Source organism: Leptopilina heterotoma, unplaced genomic scaffold, assembly GCF_015476425.1.
Source record: "Leptopilina heterotoma isolate Lh14 unplaced genomic scaffold, ASM1547642v1 Lhet_54, whole genome shotgun sequence".
Taxonomy (NCBI): Eukaryota; Metazoa; Arthropoda; class Insecta; order Hymenoptera; family Figitidae; genus Leptopilina; species Leptopilina heterotoma.
Window position 1 is genome coordinate 3,300,632 of NW_025111118.1, and position 17,858 is coordinate 3,318,489.

Consider the following 17,858-nt stretch of genomic DNA (forward strand, 5'->3'; position numbering starts at 1 on the left):
CTTGAATCATCACATTATTCCAACTCTTCCAAAAAATCTGTCTTTTCAAACTGCTCAAATACCGCGCGTGTCCTTCAAATTGAATAATTGTCAAAGAAAAAAAACACACATCTGCAAAAAAGAAAAATCAAAGTTAAATCAACATTATCATTTGTATAAACTAATATTTATTTAATGTTGCATACAATGTGTTAAAAATAAGCAGTATAAAAATTATGTTCGAAGAAGACATTAAAATCGATTCGAACGCAAAAGTTTTCATTTGAAATTCGCAGTAAACATTATGCAATTCCACGCGATTATTATTATAAATCTATTTCGTATTGTATAAATTCAAACGAACAAGAGAAAAGGAAAAAAATGATAAAAGAAAGAAAGAAAACACGGGTTTTACAATCAGTGAGTAGAAAATATATCACCACTGCAGTAGTTTTTAAATTAAGTACATCTGATATATATATAAAATACAAAAATACTGAGCTAAACAACCAAGGGCATTATGTTGTTAAAAAACATAATAATTGGCAATATCGAATTAGTTTGTTATATCTATACTGCTACCATGAGCTATGTCGTTAAATGTAAAAGCTTGAGTATCATGGTACATTCAGATAAACAAAGAAGTTCTATTATGATTTTACGAGACACTTAAAGATTAATATTATCTCATCCTAGAATATTCAATGTCGTTCTTTTCTTTTTCTTCATATTTTCATTTTAGGGCTCTTTTGAGTTTCAAATCTTAATTAGTAAAGATCTTAAGAATAAATTGTCGAAATGTAAAATCCAATTTGATAATTTATATCGAAGCATTCTTCTTTTTCGTTAAATTTTATGTAAAAATGGACAAAATATGGGAAACAAAAAATTTCTTATATGACAATAGAATATAAACGAGAACTAGGAGAGTATTGTATTTTAAGAAATGTAAAACTATTTTCAGTCATTTCGATGTCTTACGATTAGCATCAATCTTAAACTTTACTATGATTAAGATAATTAAAATTAAGTCAATAATCAATGTGTGAATATCATTATTTCAAAATGTAAAAAATTACTTCCAAATGATCTACGTTATTTGTACAATTAGCTGCAATTAAATCAAAAAGTTTCGTCATTTTTCTAAAAAAAAAAATTCTGACAAAACTTTTCTTTTGTAAATTGTAAATATAAATATTTTTTAATCACTTGAGATCATAAATGCCTGAGATATCTAATGCACCATAATGAAAGTTCAAAAAAAAAAAAAGGTTATCGTTGATCAATCAAAGGAAGACTTTTTTCAAATTGTCTATTATAAAAGTACATTAATAAAAACTTAAAAATTGAGTATTTTTTTTTTAATGGCAGAGAACATCTGAACTCTTTCAAGGGCATTAGTCAATTACAATAATCAGATTCAACTTTTACCAGAGTCTTCAAGTGTGATAATATTACTCAAGTGAGAAAATAATTAATCTCTACACTTTTCTCTAAAAAAAAATCAACTAAAGTCTATCCCTTTTTTGTAATTTAACAAATCAAATTTAAAAGAAACTTTCGTTAAAAAAATAAAATTGAAAGCAAAGAAGAAGAAAATTAAAATAAATTTTATATTTTGTGTAAATAAAATTTAAAATTCAATGGTAAAATCAACTAAAAATATTTTTTTTGTTATATTCTATCAAATGCTCTGTAATATTATCTAATTGTTAAACTGTCGAACTCTAGTTTGTTTAGCTGCTTTCAAACAACTGTTTTAAAATAGCACGAGATGCCGGAAAAGCGTAAGTTCAAAATACTCTCCTAATTCAAAAGCGTCTGTTATTTCACAGCGATGGGTGGATCGTTGAACTTTTTCATTGATAGAAATCAATTCAGTCGCGTCGATGGAATTCTGCTAAACAGAGACTACACGACCAGGAGCCTTCAGGAGGAGAAGAGAGTGGTGGAGCCAGACAATACATGTGGTATCCACGATCACAGTCATCACAGAACAGCAGCTGGTCCTAATTTTTTGTTTTTTATTTCATTAATTATATAGTCAACACAACTCTTTCTTTTTTATTACTAAATTAAAATTTTTATAAATATTCACATATTTACTTTCACAATAAAATGACATTTTTTTCCACTTTCTCGAAATTAAAATTATATGTATTTTAATTTTTATTAAAAGAAATATTTCTATTTTTTATTAAAAATCTAAATATTCAAAAATATTCAAAAATAACATTTTAAGTTAAAAAGAATACAAAACCAGTCCTCGGATCGACTAGGTAACAGATTCAAATAGAGTCTTTTTAAATTCAATTCAAAGTAAGAAAAAAAGGCAATTTTTTCTTCTGACTTTCAAAAAAGTTTTTTACTCTTTCTTTTATTTTTATAATAAACTTCAATTCTTATTTTTTTGTCTTATTTTCAAACATTTTTCCACACTTTTCTTCAAACACACGATTATTTTCTAAAAATTGTAATAAAATTTATTTTAATAAAATTACTCAAAATTTATAATTGTTTGACAATTTTTCATAAACCTAATTTCTTTAGAATTTCTGAATTCAATTATTCAAAACTTTAATAATCTTGTTAAGTGAATTTTTAAGTATGAAGTTTTATTCTACTTCTCAAAATTGCAACTGATATAGTTATTTCATTATTTTCTAGAATATTTAACTAAAATTGGTTATTGAAAGTTTAATAATTTTTCAAAATAAATATTTAAATATTATTAAACTTCTACAATAATTAAAATTTTCAAAAATTTAAGTTAAAACTTTCTAAAATTTAATTATTTATAGAAATTACTACTGTAACTCTCTTAAAATAAAATTATTTTTTAGGATTTTTAACTAAAACTCCTATCTAAATCAATTATTTTTGTTAATTTTGAGAAAGTTCTTTGAGAATTCAATTATTAAAAAAATAAATAAATAAAGTTCACTTAAAATAAAAATTTTAATTTAAATTTGAGTTTAAAATTCAATTGTTTAGTAATAAATTTTACAAAATCCTGATTATTCGTAAAATCTATAATTAAATAGTTAAAAAATTTCTAAACATTACAAATAATTAACAAAATTTTTTAAAATTTAGAAATTTTAATTGAAATTATTCAAAATTCATATCTTGAAAAATTTTAATATTAAATCTTTTGAAATTTAATTATTTCTAAAAGTTTTTACTATAACTTTTTCAATGTTCATATAGTTTCTTGAATTTTTGCCCCGAATTATTTTTAATAGATTTTAGAAATTTCTTTGAGAATTGAATAATTCAAAAAAGAAAATTCTTTTAAAATATACGTTTTAATTGAATTTTATAAAATTTTGAATAATCAACATTTTTAATTGAATATATATTAAAAAATTCAAAATATTACTAATAAAATCACAAAAAAAAAATTTGAATTACATTTTTTCTAAAAACTAATTTGTTTAGAATTTTTAATTAAAATTATTCAAAATTAAGACTTTCAACAATTTCAATTTAAAACTTTCTGAAATTTAATTATTTCCAAAAATTTCTACTTGAACTGTTCCAATATTTAGTTATTTCCTAAAATATTCAACTCAAATTTCTCTGTAAAAATTAACTAATTTCCAAAAAATTTGAATTAAAACTTTTAAAAGAACTAAGTTGCTTAGAAGTTTTAAATATAAAATTATTCAATATTCAAACCTTCAAAAATTTCATTATTTCTAACAATTTCTATTAAAACTTTTCTAACATTATTAATTATTGATAATAATATTTGGAGGTCTTTTACGGTTTGAATTTGATGTTTTTTGAACAATTTTTAATTTTTAATTTATTAATTTTATTTTAGGTACGTTTTTTTAATATTGATAATAGTATTTAGAGGCCTTCTACGGTTGATAATAGTATTTAGATTCTAAAATAAAATTAATAAATTATTAATTATTATCTAAAATCTTTAACTCATATTCTTCTCTAATTTAATTATTTTGTAATTTTCATGATATATTTTAGAATCGAATTCTTAAAAAAATAAGTAAATAAATAAAACAGAGTTAGCTTAAAAAATAGTAGTTAAAATTCGTTTGTTTTCAATTCAATTTTATGAAATTTTGACAATTCGAAAAACTTACATTTACAGAAAAATGTAAGACACTTTAGAGAAAAAGATTTGACTATAATTATTTTTTTACGCTTTCTAAATCAAGATAAGTAGCATTTTAAGCCCAAAAAAAGTGAAATTTTTCTTGTAATATGTGCGGAAGAAAAGACGAAATAGTCTCATTTTATTAGAATTAGTCGAAAAAAATCGCATTGTTTGAAAATAGTTGAAAAAAGTCACATTATCCGAGGCCTGCAAAATATATTAAATAAAATTTAAAAGAATTGTTTACCTCCAAAAAGGTTTTTTTTTCGAAAATAATTGATTACTTACATCGTTGTCGGAGGTGCCGCATATAGAGCAACATTTGCATTCAATACATTGCCACCTGTACTTGCGGACAGAAACGATCATGTTTGCAGTAAATTGCAAACAAGTTGGATGACCTATAACAAGAACGTACGAATATGTCATGGGATTGTTTAGGATCGGTACGGAGGGACATTGGACGAGAAAGGTGCCAGGACATTTATCTTGTGCCGAAGAACAGTGAACTCCAAGCTATTATTTTTTTTTTCAATTTATTTCTTTACGATCAAATTTCGAGTATCGAAAAAGAGTTATTTATTCAGAGAGCATTTTTTTTTTAATTTCATCATTTTTTATTTTGTTGAAAAAAATTTTGTTCAATGAAATTTTGTTCACAAATCGCGAATGTCTTTCACCTTTCCTCAGCACTAAAAACGTCCGGAATAATGAAACGCTATCATATTTCCGCACAAAGTATTTTATTTGATAATACTTGCAATTATCTTTTTTTTTTATGTTGCCTTTTTGAACATACCGTTATTATTATTATTTGGAGTAATAGGTGGTAAGTAATAGCAGGGCGTACCTTGGAATAGTTCACGTTCTTTCTTGCGCAGCACAATATAAACGTCGCAGATCAGCTCTCTCTCTCCCTCTCTCGCATTCATCATTATCATATCACACTTTCACATGTATGTAATTCAAAAATTATTTTTGCTTAAACACTAGAGTTCGTAAGCCTCAGGTGTATTGCTTAATTACAAATTATCTAATAACAAGTCAATGTCATATACATATAACAATGAGGAACTATCTGCATGCTTTCATATTATACCATGTGATTTTCTATTTTATCTATACTTATTTTTTCAGTAATTAAAGAAATTAATTCATTTTTTGTTTTAAATACTGTTTTTTCATTCTCACGCAAGTTTTCCTTTTTTATATTTTAAATAACAGTTAATAAGAGATAAAAATAATAAAATTAAGCAAATTATTATTATCAGTGCAAAGAGAAATCAATTCTCTTTATAAAATGATTTAATAAATGAATCTAGACTTTTATAATCAATAAAGCAAGTAACTTGTTAATAATTTCCAGTCTCACAGAATCACTTAAAGCGTTTAAATATACATTTGAAATTATTCATATAATATAGCTTAAAATAATTAATGCAACATAAACAAATCCTTTTCATTTATATGACTTTTTTTTCTTAATTTAATATGCATGAACACAATATTTTGGTTCCATTTTCAAGAAAAAAATTTTCTCCGAATTTATCAAAACACGATTTTTTCAAATACAATCCCGTTATTTTGTACTTGAACTTTTTTTTACTTTTAATTTATTAATTTACTCATTTCCCGGCTTCTTTTTCATAGTCAAAAATCAAAATCTCTCTATGAAATGTAATTATCAGAGTGATATGGTCTATAATTATCTAGAATTTTTTTTATGTATTTAAAATAATATATTTTTCGTGAAACTCAGTTACACGATACAAGTTTCTCTATTTAGTCATGCTATTATAAATATTGAAAACATTCGACTTTTATCATGAATTAAAAAATCTTATTATAATTTTTTTCTTTTCTTTTCTCATAGCAATGGTCGTGAAAGATTGAAAAAACTTTTATTTTGTATTCATGGTCCTTATAAATATGAGTGTATTTTTTTGCTTTTTTTTGTTTTGTTTTTCTTTTTTTTTTTTGCAGATAGTTGAAAAATTGGAACAAACTCTCTGAGATTAAAAAGTAGTATAAGAATCTAAATCACAGAGTACAAACAGATTATTGTAAAAAATGCTGAATGTACGAATAAAATATCAGTCTATCAAAATAAACAATAGTTTTTCGAAATATTTCACCGAAAGGAAAGAAAATAAAATATTTTTTGTGCAATTATTACATTTCAAACTCGAGTGTATATGTATATAAGTATCAATATTCTTTTATAAAGAGTATATAAAAAAGGATTTATTCTATCGGACCCTCGGGGCTCTTTTGATTACGATTGAAATTTTATTTTATTCACATTATGGAAAAAAGTTTTTTAATACACGACCTATAAAAAACTGAAATGTTCTGATATATATTTATTTTATTTATCGTTTTAAAAGATCCTCTCTCTTTTTCGGAATATGGCATTTTTTTATACCACCAGGATCATTTTGGAAGAATCTTTTAAATCAAAATTTCATTTATTTTCTACTTTACGTTTAAATATTGTCACGCTTTGTTTTAAAAAAAAGCAAACATCAATTTTATATTTTTGATTTTAATACAGAACTCTTTGAGGTCTTTTAAATATTCTCGTTATTTGAAAATTGATGTGAGTGCTACTTTTTTTTAAAAGGAAAAATTCTCGCAAATAAAATATTTATATGCAGTATAATTCTACACACGAATAGAGGAAAAAATTTGTTTTTTTAAGACTGACATTTAATATTGAATTTATATTTATGTGAAAAATCTATAGATTGTAACACTTTATAAAATTTAATTAAGAAACTGATATTTTTTCTTTTTTTTGAGTATCAAGTATAAAAACGTGCTAGATTAAAGTATTGTAATTATATTAATTGCTATATTTATACAAGATATAATAAAATCTTAATCGATATCAATTAGAGATTTATCCCGAAAATAAATGCTAATTTGTCTTTTACCATTTTTTTTGGAGATTTTAATGGTAAAAGTGGAGTGTCAATGGATTACTAAGAAGACTCGACAGTGGAAGAAAACGAGACTAATTATCGTGTTTGATTAATTATAAATTGCAAACAGTGCTTTTTTCTAGATAAAAAAAATCACCCTTTTTTTGCTAAATTTTATAAAGTTTATGCATTTTTTTTTTTAAACGACTAATAAATACTTATAATACAAACTTATGAAAACAAGTTAACACAAAGTATTTTTAATATTAATTTAATTAATAGGATAAATATAATGCCCAGCTTTCAGCAAATTAGCATAAACTATATAAAACTGTCGGAGCTCCTTGACTGCAAAATGGAAATAGCAAATTTGCTAAATCGACTAATGATTATATAAATTAAAAATCTACACGGAAGAAAAATTTCTTTTAACAAAGTCTAAACAAAGTCAAAACAAAATCGAAACAGAGTTGAGACAAAGTCGAGACAAAGTTTAAAGAGAATCAGAGTTTTCAAAAGAATAGATTCTGGGAATTTATTTTCCCATTAGTGTTTGATTTCGAATTATAAAACTCTGATTGAAAAAATTCTATTATTCAAATAACAATAATAAACGTCAAATGACGTTACTTTAATAAAATCATATTTTTTAATTCACGGAGAATCACAAATTTAATAAAAATTCAGATAAATTTGAAAAAATTAACTTATAAGTGTCGAATTATAAAAGAAGAAAATGGTCGACGAGAATTCAAATTCATCTTTTTCAACTCATGCCCCTAAGTGATGCTGTATAATAGAAATTTTCTATTTTTAAAGAAATTATCTATCAAAAATTGAGGAAAATTACAGGCAATTTCTATTATTCAGATACATTTGTTGCAGTATTGACAAGATGCTTTGATTCTGAATTGACGACCATTCTCTTTTATTTTGATAATCATTTTTTCGAATTGCAGATTATTGCTCATCATTTTCAATTTTGCCTAGATCTTTTACAAATTCAGTATTCAACTAGCGGTGTGTTTTTCTTTTTTTAATTTCATAAAACAATATTATCAAGAAAAATTGCAAAATACCACCGATAGTTTCCTACTAGTTCAATGGAAATCAACTTGAAACAACAGACTTTTTTTTTTTTAAATATATCTACAAAGAAAAGAAATCGCGAATTTACAAAAAGTAAATCTAATAAAAAATCTATTGTTCCTCATGTGGAAATATATTGGCTTCCATTTCGCTATAATTTTTTTTTCAATGTTTGAAAATTATTTTTACGATTTGATTGACGAATTTTTGTGATCAATATTCTTTTTCTTTTAAAAAGACTTTTTAAAAAAGTGACACTTTAATTGTGATTCGCTTTGCGCGTGTATTTGCGCTTGACTTTTTCCTCTAGCTTACCTGAACGGCCACAATCACTGCAGGAGACGAGTTCTTCGGAGCCACCGGTTTTTTTGTTCTCCCTGGCATCGCCGAGGCAGAAGTCACAATAAGGCGAGGGTTGAGCAGATTTGCCGATTTTTTTCTCCGGACATCCTGGCGTCGGTGGTCCTCCTTCGATTTTAATTGACGCTGACATTGGATCGATGATTCCAGGCGATGGTGCAGTGGGCGGAAATTCATCCTTTGGAGCTGAGACAGTAGGTGAAGCTGGAGCGTTGTTCATCGGAAGTGGAGGCAGCGTTTGCTGCTGCTGCTGCTGAGGCTGAGGCGGTGCCCCCGCAGCAGGCGTAGCAGGTGCTGCGGGAGAGGGAGTCGAGGTACTTGAGGAAGCAGTGTTCTGACGACCCCGACGTGTACCACCTAATCACAAACCGACCACATACCCAGTTGCGCTTTGCGTAACTAGCCAACAATCATGCACACTGACTAACAAAACAAATCTTTTTTTCTCATTTTTTCAACTTCAATCAACAATTAATTTATCTCGTCACATGATATCATCTTTAATCGCTTTTTCAAGAATACCCAAATTAATTTCTAATTATTACCAGCCACAACTATTCCAATCACAAAAATTAAAAAAATCCTACTCTTTTAATATTTCTTCATAAAAATACATTTTTATTCCCCTTTTGACACGAATATTAAAAAAAAAACCAATTCGAATAAAAAGTATTCCAAACAATTGTTAAATCCTCTTCAAATATATTTTTCCTAACCCAAAAAACCAAGATACAATTACAAATTAAAAAAGAAACTCATGGAACGAGATAAATTACAAAAAAAAAATATGAATCTCTAAAAAAAAAAACAGAAAATGAAAAAAAGAGAAAAAATAGACTAATAACTTGAATGGCGTGCATTTCATCAATACAGTCCATCACCAATAGCCAAACTCAAAGTACAGCATTCCATTTTCTGCTTGAAAACAGGCAAAACAAATTGCGATGCAAATATATTCAATTCTACAAAAGACACTTGTATAGTTTCAAGATTGCATATTATAATCAGCAAAAGTATAAATAGTATTTTTCTTGTTGTTTTTGTTTAGCAAAATAATAAAGATCAGATCAAATTGAGAATAATTACTTAGTAAGCTTCAAAAAATTAAATATTATTGTAACGCGATAAAAAAATGTCATGCTGCAGAAATTTGTAGAGACTATTGAGTCACACACACATACCAAACACTCGCGCATCAAGAGTATTCAAAAATACATTGATTAATTTTTAAAAAAAGGATCAAGATGGGTGTTGCTTTTCTGTAGAATATGAGAAAAAAAAGTGCTGCATGCTTTTTAAAAAATTTACTGAAAAGTATACAAACGATTTTTATCCGAAAAATGAGACAGCTAAATTAATAATATAAAACGTAAATTCCGTTTTAGTTTTCCTTTTTTGAAATTAAAAATTGAATTTTAAAATTTTATAAATTTATATGAAAGCTGAGACAACAGTAAGAAAAAGTATTCAATAATTATTTTTAAAACACTTAAATTCAATTCTCCAAAAAAACTTTAATTGAATTAAAAATTTATTTCTAGCAAAAAAAAATAACTTTAACAGTATCTTTAAAAGCAATTTGGAAATTTATAAACTAATGAGAAATTTTCTTTCCACTTCAATTTGATGGCTTCAAAACGAATATGAATAATTTTCTGAATTTAAATGTTTTAAAAGGAAAATAGGTTGAAAATTAAAAGCATGCAAATGAAAAATATCTCGAATCAAAACATTCAAATTCAAATATGAAAATATTTATTTATTTTAAAAAACGCTTTAATTACAAAATGTATTTACTGCAGTCTCAGTTTTAAATAATTCACATAAATGAAAAATAGAACACCAAAAAATAATTCTCACACGTGGATGAAATTATCGATTATTTTAACACTTTTCAGTTGCAATAAAAAAAGTAGGTATTTTATAAATAAAGTAGTTTAAAAATTATTTCATAAATTTAGTAATTCAAAAAGTATTTCATAAATTTAGCAATTTAAAAAGTATTTTATAAATTAAAGTAACTTAAAAATTATTTAATAACAGGGTGTCTAACAAGGAATGAGAAAAAAATTCCCTGACTTTTCTTGACTTTTTACTAATTTTATTTTTGCTTTCTTGGGACAAAATTATGGTAACTAACATATTTAACAATAAATTAATATCTAATGATAGAAACAAACGGTAATAAAAATCTTTTAAGTTTTGTTAGATTAAAGAAATTTTTAATTAAGACAAAATTTTAATTTTTATATAAATTTATAGAAATTTCCCTGACTTTGAATGGAATTCTGACACTCCCTGACTTTTTCCTGACCGTTAGACACCCTGAATAAGTTTAATACTTTAAAATGTATCTTATAAATTTAGTAATTAAATTAAAAGTATTTTAAAAAGTACTGAAAAATAAAAAAAGGAGAGCAGAATAATTATTGAATTAAACTAAACGGAAAATTAAGTCAAAAAACGAAAAAATAAATAACTATTGAAGTAAATCTTCAATAAATAACAAACAAAGTGGTTTGTAAGTATATATTCTTCAATATGAAAATTAAAAAATATTTATTGCACAAAATTGTGCATAATTTAAAATATTGCAATTTATTCTACCATTTATGTAGGTACTATTTTAATTTAGAATCAAAATTTTTTAAAAATCCAATATTAATCAATTCATTATTATTTCTTATTATTTTTAACAATTTTAATCAAATTCTTACCAAGAATTCAATTATTTTCATAAATAATAAAATTTTTCACAGAAATTCAATTACTGTGAAATTTTTTTTATAAAATTATTCGCAGGAATTCTATTACTTTCAAAACTTTTAATAAAATTATTCAATAGAATTAAACTAATTTCAAAATTTTACATAAAATTCTTCGAAACAATTCAATTATTTCCCAAAATTTTGATGAAATCTTTATAATAATTTTAATTATTTTCAAAATTAATTGATAAAATTCTTTATAATAATTCAATTATTTTCATGAATAATACATTTTTTTTACAAGAATTCAATTATTTAAAAAAATTGTAAAGAAATTATTTGAAAGAATTTTATTATTTTCAAAAATTTCGATAAAATTCTTTATAATTCAATTATTAAAAATTCAAATATAAATTACTTATTTTCTATACTTATAATACGATAAAAATTTTATTTGAAGAAGAAATGAATTTTGTTCATTTTAACGTTTAAAACTTTATTTTGAGCAAAAATTCTCTGTTAATTATTAAAAAACTTTCAAGCTAAAGCACTTTTTATAAACCACTTTGACTTGGAATTACAAAAAAATGTCTTATTTTCTTTACCATATAGGTACCAAAAACGGAATACTTTTACATTATAATGAGAAAACTTAATAATTATACGGCTCTCCAGTTTATTTAAAAAAATAAAAAACAAATATTGCCAAGAAAAAAAAAGTTAATAAAAGGATAACTAGCAAGAAATGCAAGCACACATGTTCTACAGAATCAACTAGATTTGGAAAGATTGAGGTAAAAAAAGAAAAGAGTAGCATGAGCAGGATATAAAAGAGAAGAAAGAAAATTGGAAAGATAAAAAAAGGTTGAGAATCTGGAATTTAAAGGAAAAGTGGAAACGTTGGTTTAGAAAGGTGGAGTGGTGGTGGTGATGGTGGTTGTGTTGGTGGTGGTGGTGAGTGAGAAAATTGAGCTGATTTTTTGAGGCTCCAACCTGACTGGTCCGAAACAGCGGCGTCTGCTGTGCTCCGAGATTCAACATCAGCAGGACTGGGACTTAGTTCCTTAGCAAGATCACCGGAGGAAGTAGAGTGGGAATGACCGTAATGGTAGACCAGACCAGGTCTGGTTTTATACCGTGCGCTGCATACTGCAAAAGTGCAAATACTTTTTTCCCGCAAACCACCTCTAATGCAACGTTCATCGTAAAAAAAGTTTTTCAAATAAAAAAGGGGGGTTTTTTTGGGGTGGGCAGGTGAGTGGGGTTCAAGGGGGGGGGAAACACGTTTTGGGGGAGGAATCGGTGGATGAGTGTCAAGAGGTTAAGGAAAGCATTTGCACACCTTCCGCACTAGAGCACATCCCTATCCACCTAGTTATCTATATGTGGACAAGCAGTGAAGGAGTTCCAGCCCAAAAAGCAAAACTAATACGATGCAATGCTCGATGCTCGAATACACCTACAGTATCAGCTCGCTACAGAGTGAGCCAAGGACATTCTTGCTCTGTATGGTTATTGGCAGGTATCAATAGTCCCAAGATATTTGGTCCAAAGTCTATAAGTTTCGTTTCTATTTTATTAATTCGAAAAAAAAGGAAAATCAATTTTTTCTCTCTCTCTCTCGAAACTTATAATCAAAGGACAAAATTTCTTCAAGATTTACTGCTAATCTAACAGGAGCGTTGGGAAGAAGTAAAAAGATTGCAGGCACATTCGAGTTAATCTAAAGACTCTATCTTTTTAAAAATTGTAATCATACACTCAGAAATGACCATTATACTACTTTAAATTTTTTTTAATTACTATACAACTCATTTACTTATTACTTCACAAATAAAAAACTAAACGTTTGCATCGTATTAAATATCTTTAAATTTCCATTGTTTTTTTTTTATCAATTATTTTCAATTTCAATAGGATAGAAGTTTTAATAGAAATTTAAACATTAATTTATAGGTACATTTTTTAATATTAAAACAAAATCTACTTGAATTTAAAAAGAAAAAGTTTCTACTAAAAATTTAATACTAATCGAATAATCAACAATGCAATAATGATCATTCCTTGACTAAAAAAAAAGCTCCCGATAAAATGCAAAAGTGTCTAAGTTTTTTTTTTGAAAATCAACTTCTACGATGGTTACTGTTGATCGATTACGCATCACTTGAATATAATAATTAAATAATTTATTTAATGCAATTTTACTCTCTTATATATAATATTCTTTGAGAACTACGTCTAATACGTAGAGAGTGTAAAAAATATAATGATATATATTTATATATATAGAACAACAATAAAAACTCCTTTAACGCAGTGCGTTTTGTGGCTTAATTGGATCATTGAATGGTCGAGTTATAACAAAGTCTTTTTTTTGTGATGGAAAATAAATAATAAAGTGTTCATTTGTAGTTGTATCTATGGTTGAACTTACGGTCACAAACGAATGGTTTATCAGCATCTGTGGCGTCATAGTTTGCCTTCTTACGACCTCTGCCTCCACCCTATTTGTAAAATAATCCTTCAATGAATTTCAAAATCCTTCTCTACTCTAATTTAATGATTATCGAAAAATTAAGAACTTGCCTATCTTGTAGATTTTCAATAAAGAAAAAAATATCTCTAGCATTAAAAAAAAAAAAAAAAGATTAAAAAGTGAAAAAGTTTCCTTGTTTGAAATATAAAACTACCTTCGTCCGCTTTGGTCCAGGGCTGTCGACTACTGGAGGATGACCCCTTCCGGGATGATGTCCGCCACCTCGAGGTTTTCTCCGTTTTCGTTTACTGCTATAGCTTTCTTCGTAATCAAAATCACTATCGGGATCGGGTTCATCGAAGGCCTCCATATCCAACATATCTTGTTCATCGTAATACCAACCATCCTTACTATGTTCATCTGTAGAAATAATATTCAATTACTACCTTCGTAGTTAATTTTAAAATTAAAGTAAACATTACCAGAAGTTTTCATTTCTTGAACAAAAAATTTTCCATTTAAAAAAAAAACGAAAATTTCATTCATATTATTTATTAAATTTATATTATATTATAAAATATAAACACAAAAAAAATTTATAACGTTGGTGAAGTTTACATCGTTTATAATAACCAACGAATTGGAAAAAAAAATATTTTTCTATTTATTTTCATAAAGTTTTGAACGTTCAAATGAATGAAATTTTTCTTTATTGGTGAAGTTTACAATAAACGATACAATAAACGAATGAAATTTTTCTTTTGCTTACATATTTTTAAAAATTATGATCTAAAAAGGAAAAATAAATTAAAAAAAGTAAAAAATATTGTGGTTTATTTGAGCGTTCAAAACTTTAGGAATATTTCTATTTTGATTTTTTTTTATAAAAACTTCTTTATTACTCTTTTTGTCAAGAAAAATATTTTTCTACTTTTAATTGTTAATTATAAACGTTTTGAACTCCATCGACGTAATTTGTATACAAAAATTTTTACGTTTCTAACAATTAAGTTTTGAACGTTTAAATATACGAAACTTATTTCTCCTTCAAATTTAATTTTTACTGCAATAATCTTGCGTCACTGTCAAAAAAATTAATTATTAAGTTTCTAAATATCAAATTTAAGTTTATAATTTTTATTCAAATCAGTAATTTCTAAAAATATTTATTATAAAAAATATTTCCTTCATTTGAACGATAAAAACTTGTGGATCATCGTTTATAATCATCAACTCTCGATAAATTAAATTTCTCAATAAATTTCCTAAAACATTCGATTAAAATTTTTGTTAAGTCCCTTGGGATTCAATTTATCGAGAGTCGATTGTATTTAGAAGAACAATTATTTTTCTAATCAAATTTTTAAATATATTCGTTTGGAAAATTTTGAACTTCAACTGATTTATTGATAATTAATTACTATCAACTCTAGATAATTAAACGTTTCCTGGTCCACCGAAAAAATTTGGTAAAACATTCGATAATTTGAATTTATTTGTACATTTAAATTCAATTTATCGAGAGTCGACTGTATTTAAAAGAACAAATATTTTTCTAATCTTTGTAGAAAATTTTCTTGCTCGAATAATTTGTAATAAATTTCTCTAAATCGTTGATTATAAACAATGTAAACGTCATTAAAGTGATTTTTAGAGAAAAATGTTGCGTTTGTCATTTTACCTTTAAGTGCTAAAGATTCTTTACTATCATCATTTATTCCTGAGGTGATTTCTACATGTTCAATTCCATCTTCAATGTCACCTCTCACTCGTTTTGGATGGAGATAATGCATGAGGTATTGACGTCGCTTTTTCCTCCACCGTTTGCTTGGATATGTGTAGATTTGACCGTGTAAAAGACCCGGTATTCGTTCTCTCGCAGACATGAACAGCGCAGAATGATTCTGTGCCACTCCTGATAAATAAAAGAAAAATTTACAGCTATTTTATAAACGAAAATTCAATTTCAAACAAAAAATGTATATTTAATTCTTTTTTTTCATTTAAATCGAATTACTAAAATAGTCTAGAATACAATTTCAGAGGTCGCTGCCCTCTTATTGATTTTCTTCCCTCTACCCCTCTACCATGAGTACATATACATATATTGTATATAAAGGTGGAGTTAAATATTGCAAAAATAATTCCATTCCTTTATTCTCGTTTGTAAAAATAACGAAAACAAAAGCAAATTTTTAACAAGTGAATAAATTAAAAATTATTAAACTTTTTTAATTTCACTGAAATTTATTCTTATGGAATGAAATGTGTCAAAAAATAGGAGGAAAAAAATCAAACAAACCACGTAGACATTAGAAAATATGTAGAAATAGAAAAGAATTAGGTCATTATTTGTACCTGTCTGTGAGTCTAGAAAAGGCATTCGTAGTCTCCGTTCCCTGCATAGTCTTGTGTTGTAATTAGAAGAGTTCTCAATGGCTTCCCTGTACGCTGTGTCGTTGAGAAAACTGAAATCAATGAATTTCACATGAGGAGGAGCACTTTTTGTCGAAATTTTTTCACACAATAAACAAATCACTACCTACCTTTCTATTTTTCCTAAATTTGATTCATTCACTACTTGAATTAAGGAATGAACACTCGGTGGAATCGATACAGCCATCATTTTTGCTAGCAATCATCCATACTTGGCTTTGGATGGCTGAGGGATGTGGCTTCTTTCCGAAGTTGTTGCTTGTTCCCAGTAGATAGTGCAGCCAACGTGAAAACAAAAAAAAAAAACTAGCACTACTGCCAACTTAAAATTCAAATGAAACGAAAAGAAGTATTAAATCATTATTTCTTTAATATAATTTATATCTTTAACTTTCCGTAATTATAATTTTTATTTTTAATTCAGTTTTAGTCAAATTTTAATTGTTTTCAATTATTTCGGTATATTTTATAGTTTTTTACTCTGAATTTTAGAGAAATTCAATTATTTTCAATACAATTTTAATAAAATTTCTCCATAAGAATACAATTATTTTTTTAAATATTAATTAAATTCAATTATTTTCAAAAATTTTAATATAAATTCAATTATTTTCAACAATTTTCATGAAATTCTTTTTAAAAAATCATTATTTTCAAAATTTTTAATAAAATTCCTTCAAAAAAATTCAGATAAACTTCTTCGAAATAATTCAATTTTATTTTTATAAAATTGTAAAATCCTCCGTAAGAATTCAATTATTTTTATAAATAATAAAATTCTTCAAAGAAATTCAATTATTTTCATAAATAATAAAATGTTTCGGGGGAATTCAATTATTTTTCAATACAATTTTAATAAAATTTCTCGAGAGAATACAATTATTTTAAAAAATATTATTATTTAAATTCGATTATTTTTAAGAGTTTTAATAAAAATTCAATTATTTTCAACAAATCTGATAAAAAATTCTTTGAAACAATTTAATTACTTTTATAAATTGTAAAATTCTTGGCAAGAATTCAATTATTTTTGTAAAATAATAAAATTCTTCTAAGAAATTCAATTATTTTTAATACAATTTTAATAAAATTTCTAGGAAAAAATTCAATTATATTCAACAATTCTGATAAAAAATTCTTTGCAACAATTAAATTATTATATTTATATTTATAAATTATAAAATTCTTGGCAAGAGTTCAATTATTTTTGTAAATAATAAAATTCTTCTATGAAATTCAATTATTTTCAACACAATTTTAATAAAATTTCTAGGGAAAAATCCAATTATATTCAAGTTAATTTTAATAAAATTTCTCTAACAGGTTCAATTATTTTTAAATACTATAATAAAATTTTTCTAAACAATTCAATTATTCTCGAAAGTTTTTAATAAAATTCTTTCTAATAAATTTCAATTATTTTCAAAATTTTCAATTAAAATTATTTAAAAAAATTACATTATTTTTACGAAATTTAATGAAATTCTTAAAAAAAATGTAATTATTTACAAAAGCTCTATAATAAAACTGTTTAAAAGAATTTAATTTTCTATCAATAATTTTAATACAATTTTTAATTGGAAATTACAATTATTATATATTATATTTAATAGGAATTACAATTAATAATAAACACGATTATTTTAAAAACTTAAAAAAAATTCTTTATAAAATCCAATTACTTTCAAAATTTTCAGTAAAAATTATTAAAAACCTTCAGTATTTAAAAAAAATTGAAATAAATTTTTCCAAACAATTCA

At 25.1% G+C, this 17,858-nt stretch overlaps 1 protein-coding gene across 3 annotated transcripts; it reads right to left on the bottom strand.

The window, feature by feature from the left end:
* Positions 1–147: 147 nt before the first annotated feature.
* Positions 148–16,369, bottom strand: LOC122508554 (zinc finger protein ubi-d4 A). Of its 3 annotated transcripts, none has more exons than XM_043621984.1 (9): positions 16,209–16,369; positions 16,021–16,130; positions 15,344–15,577; positions 13,877–14,082; positions 13,621–13,690; positions 12,180–12,335; positions 8,434–8,664; positions 4,394–4,506; positions 148–1,988 (listed from the first exon to the last, which is right to left on the bottom strand). In XM_043621984.1, exons 1-9 carry the CDS (start codon positions 16,286–16,288, stop codon positions 1,857–1,859), a joined length of 1,332 nt encoding a protein of 443 aa, XP_043477919.1. In that variant the 5' UTR covers positions 16,289–16,369; the 3' UTR covers positions 148–1,856. The 3 variants fall into 3 exon arrangements, with proteins under 3 accessions (XP_043477919.1, XP_043477916.1, XP_043477918.1); XM_043621981.1 differs by having other exon boundaries at positions 8,434–8,835; XM_043621983.1 differs by lacking the exon at positions 12,180–12,335 and having other exon boundaries at positions 8,434–8,835.
* Positions 16,370–17,858: the final 1,489 nt, after the last annotated feature.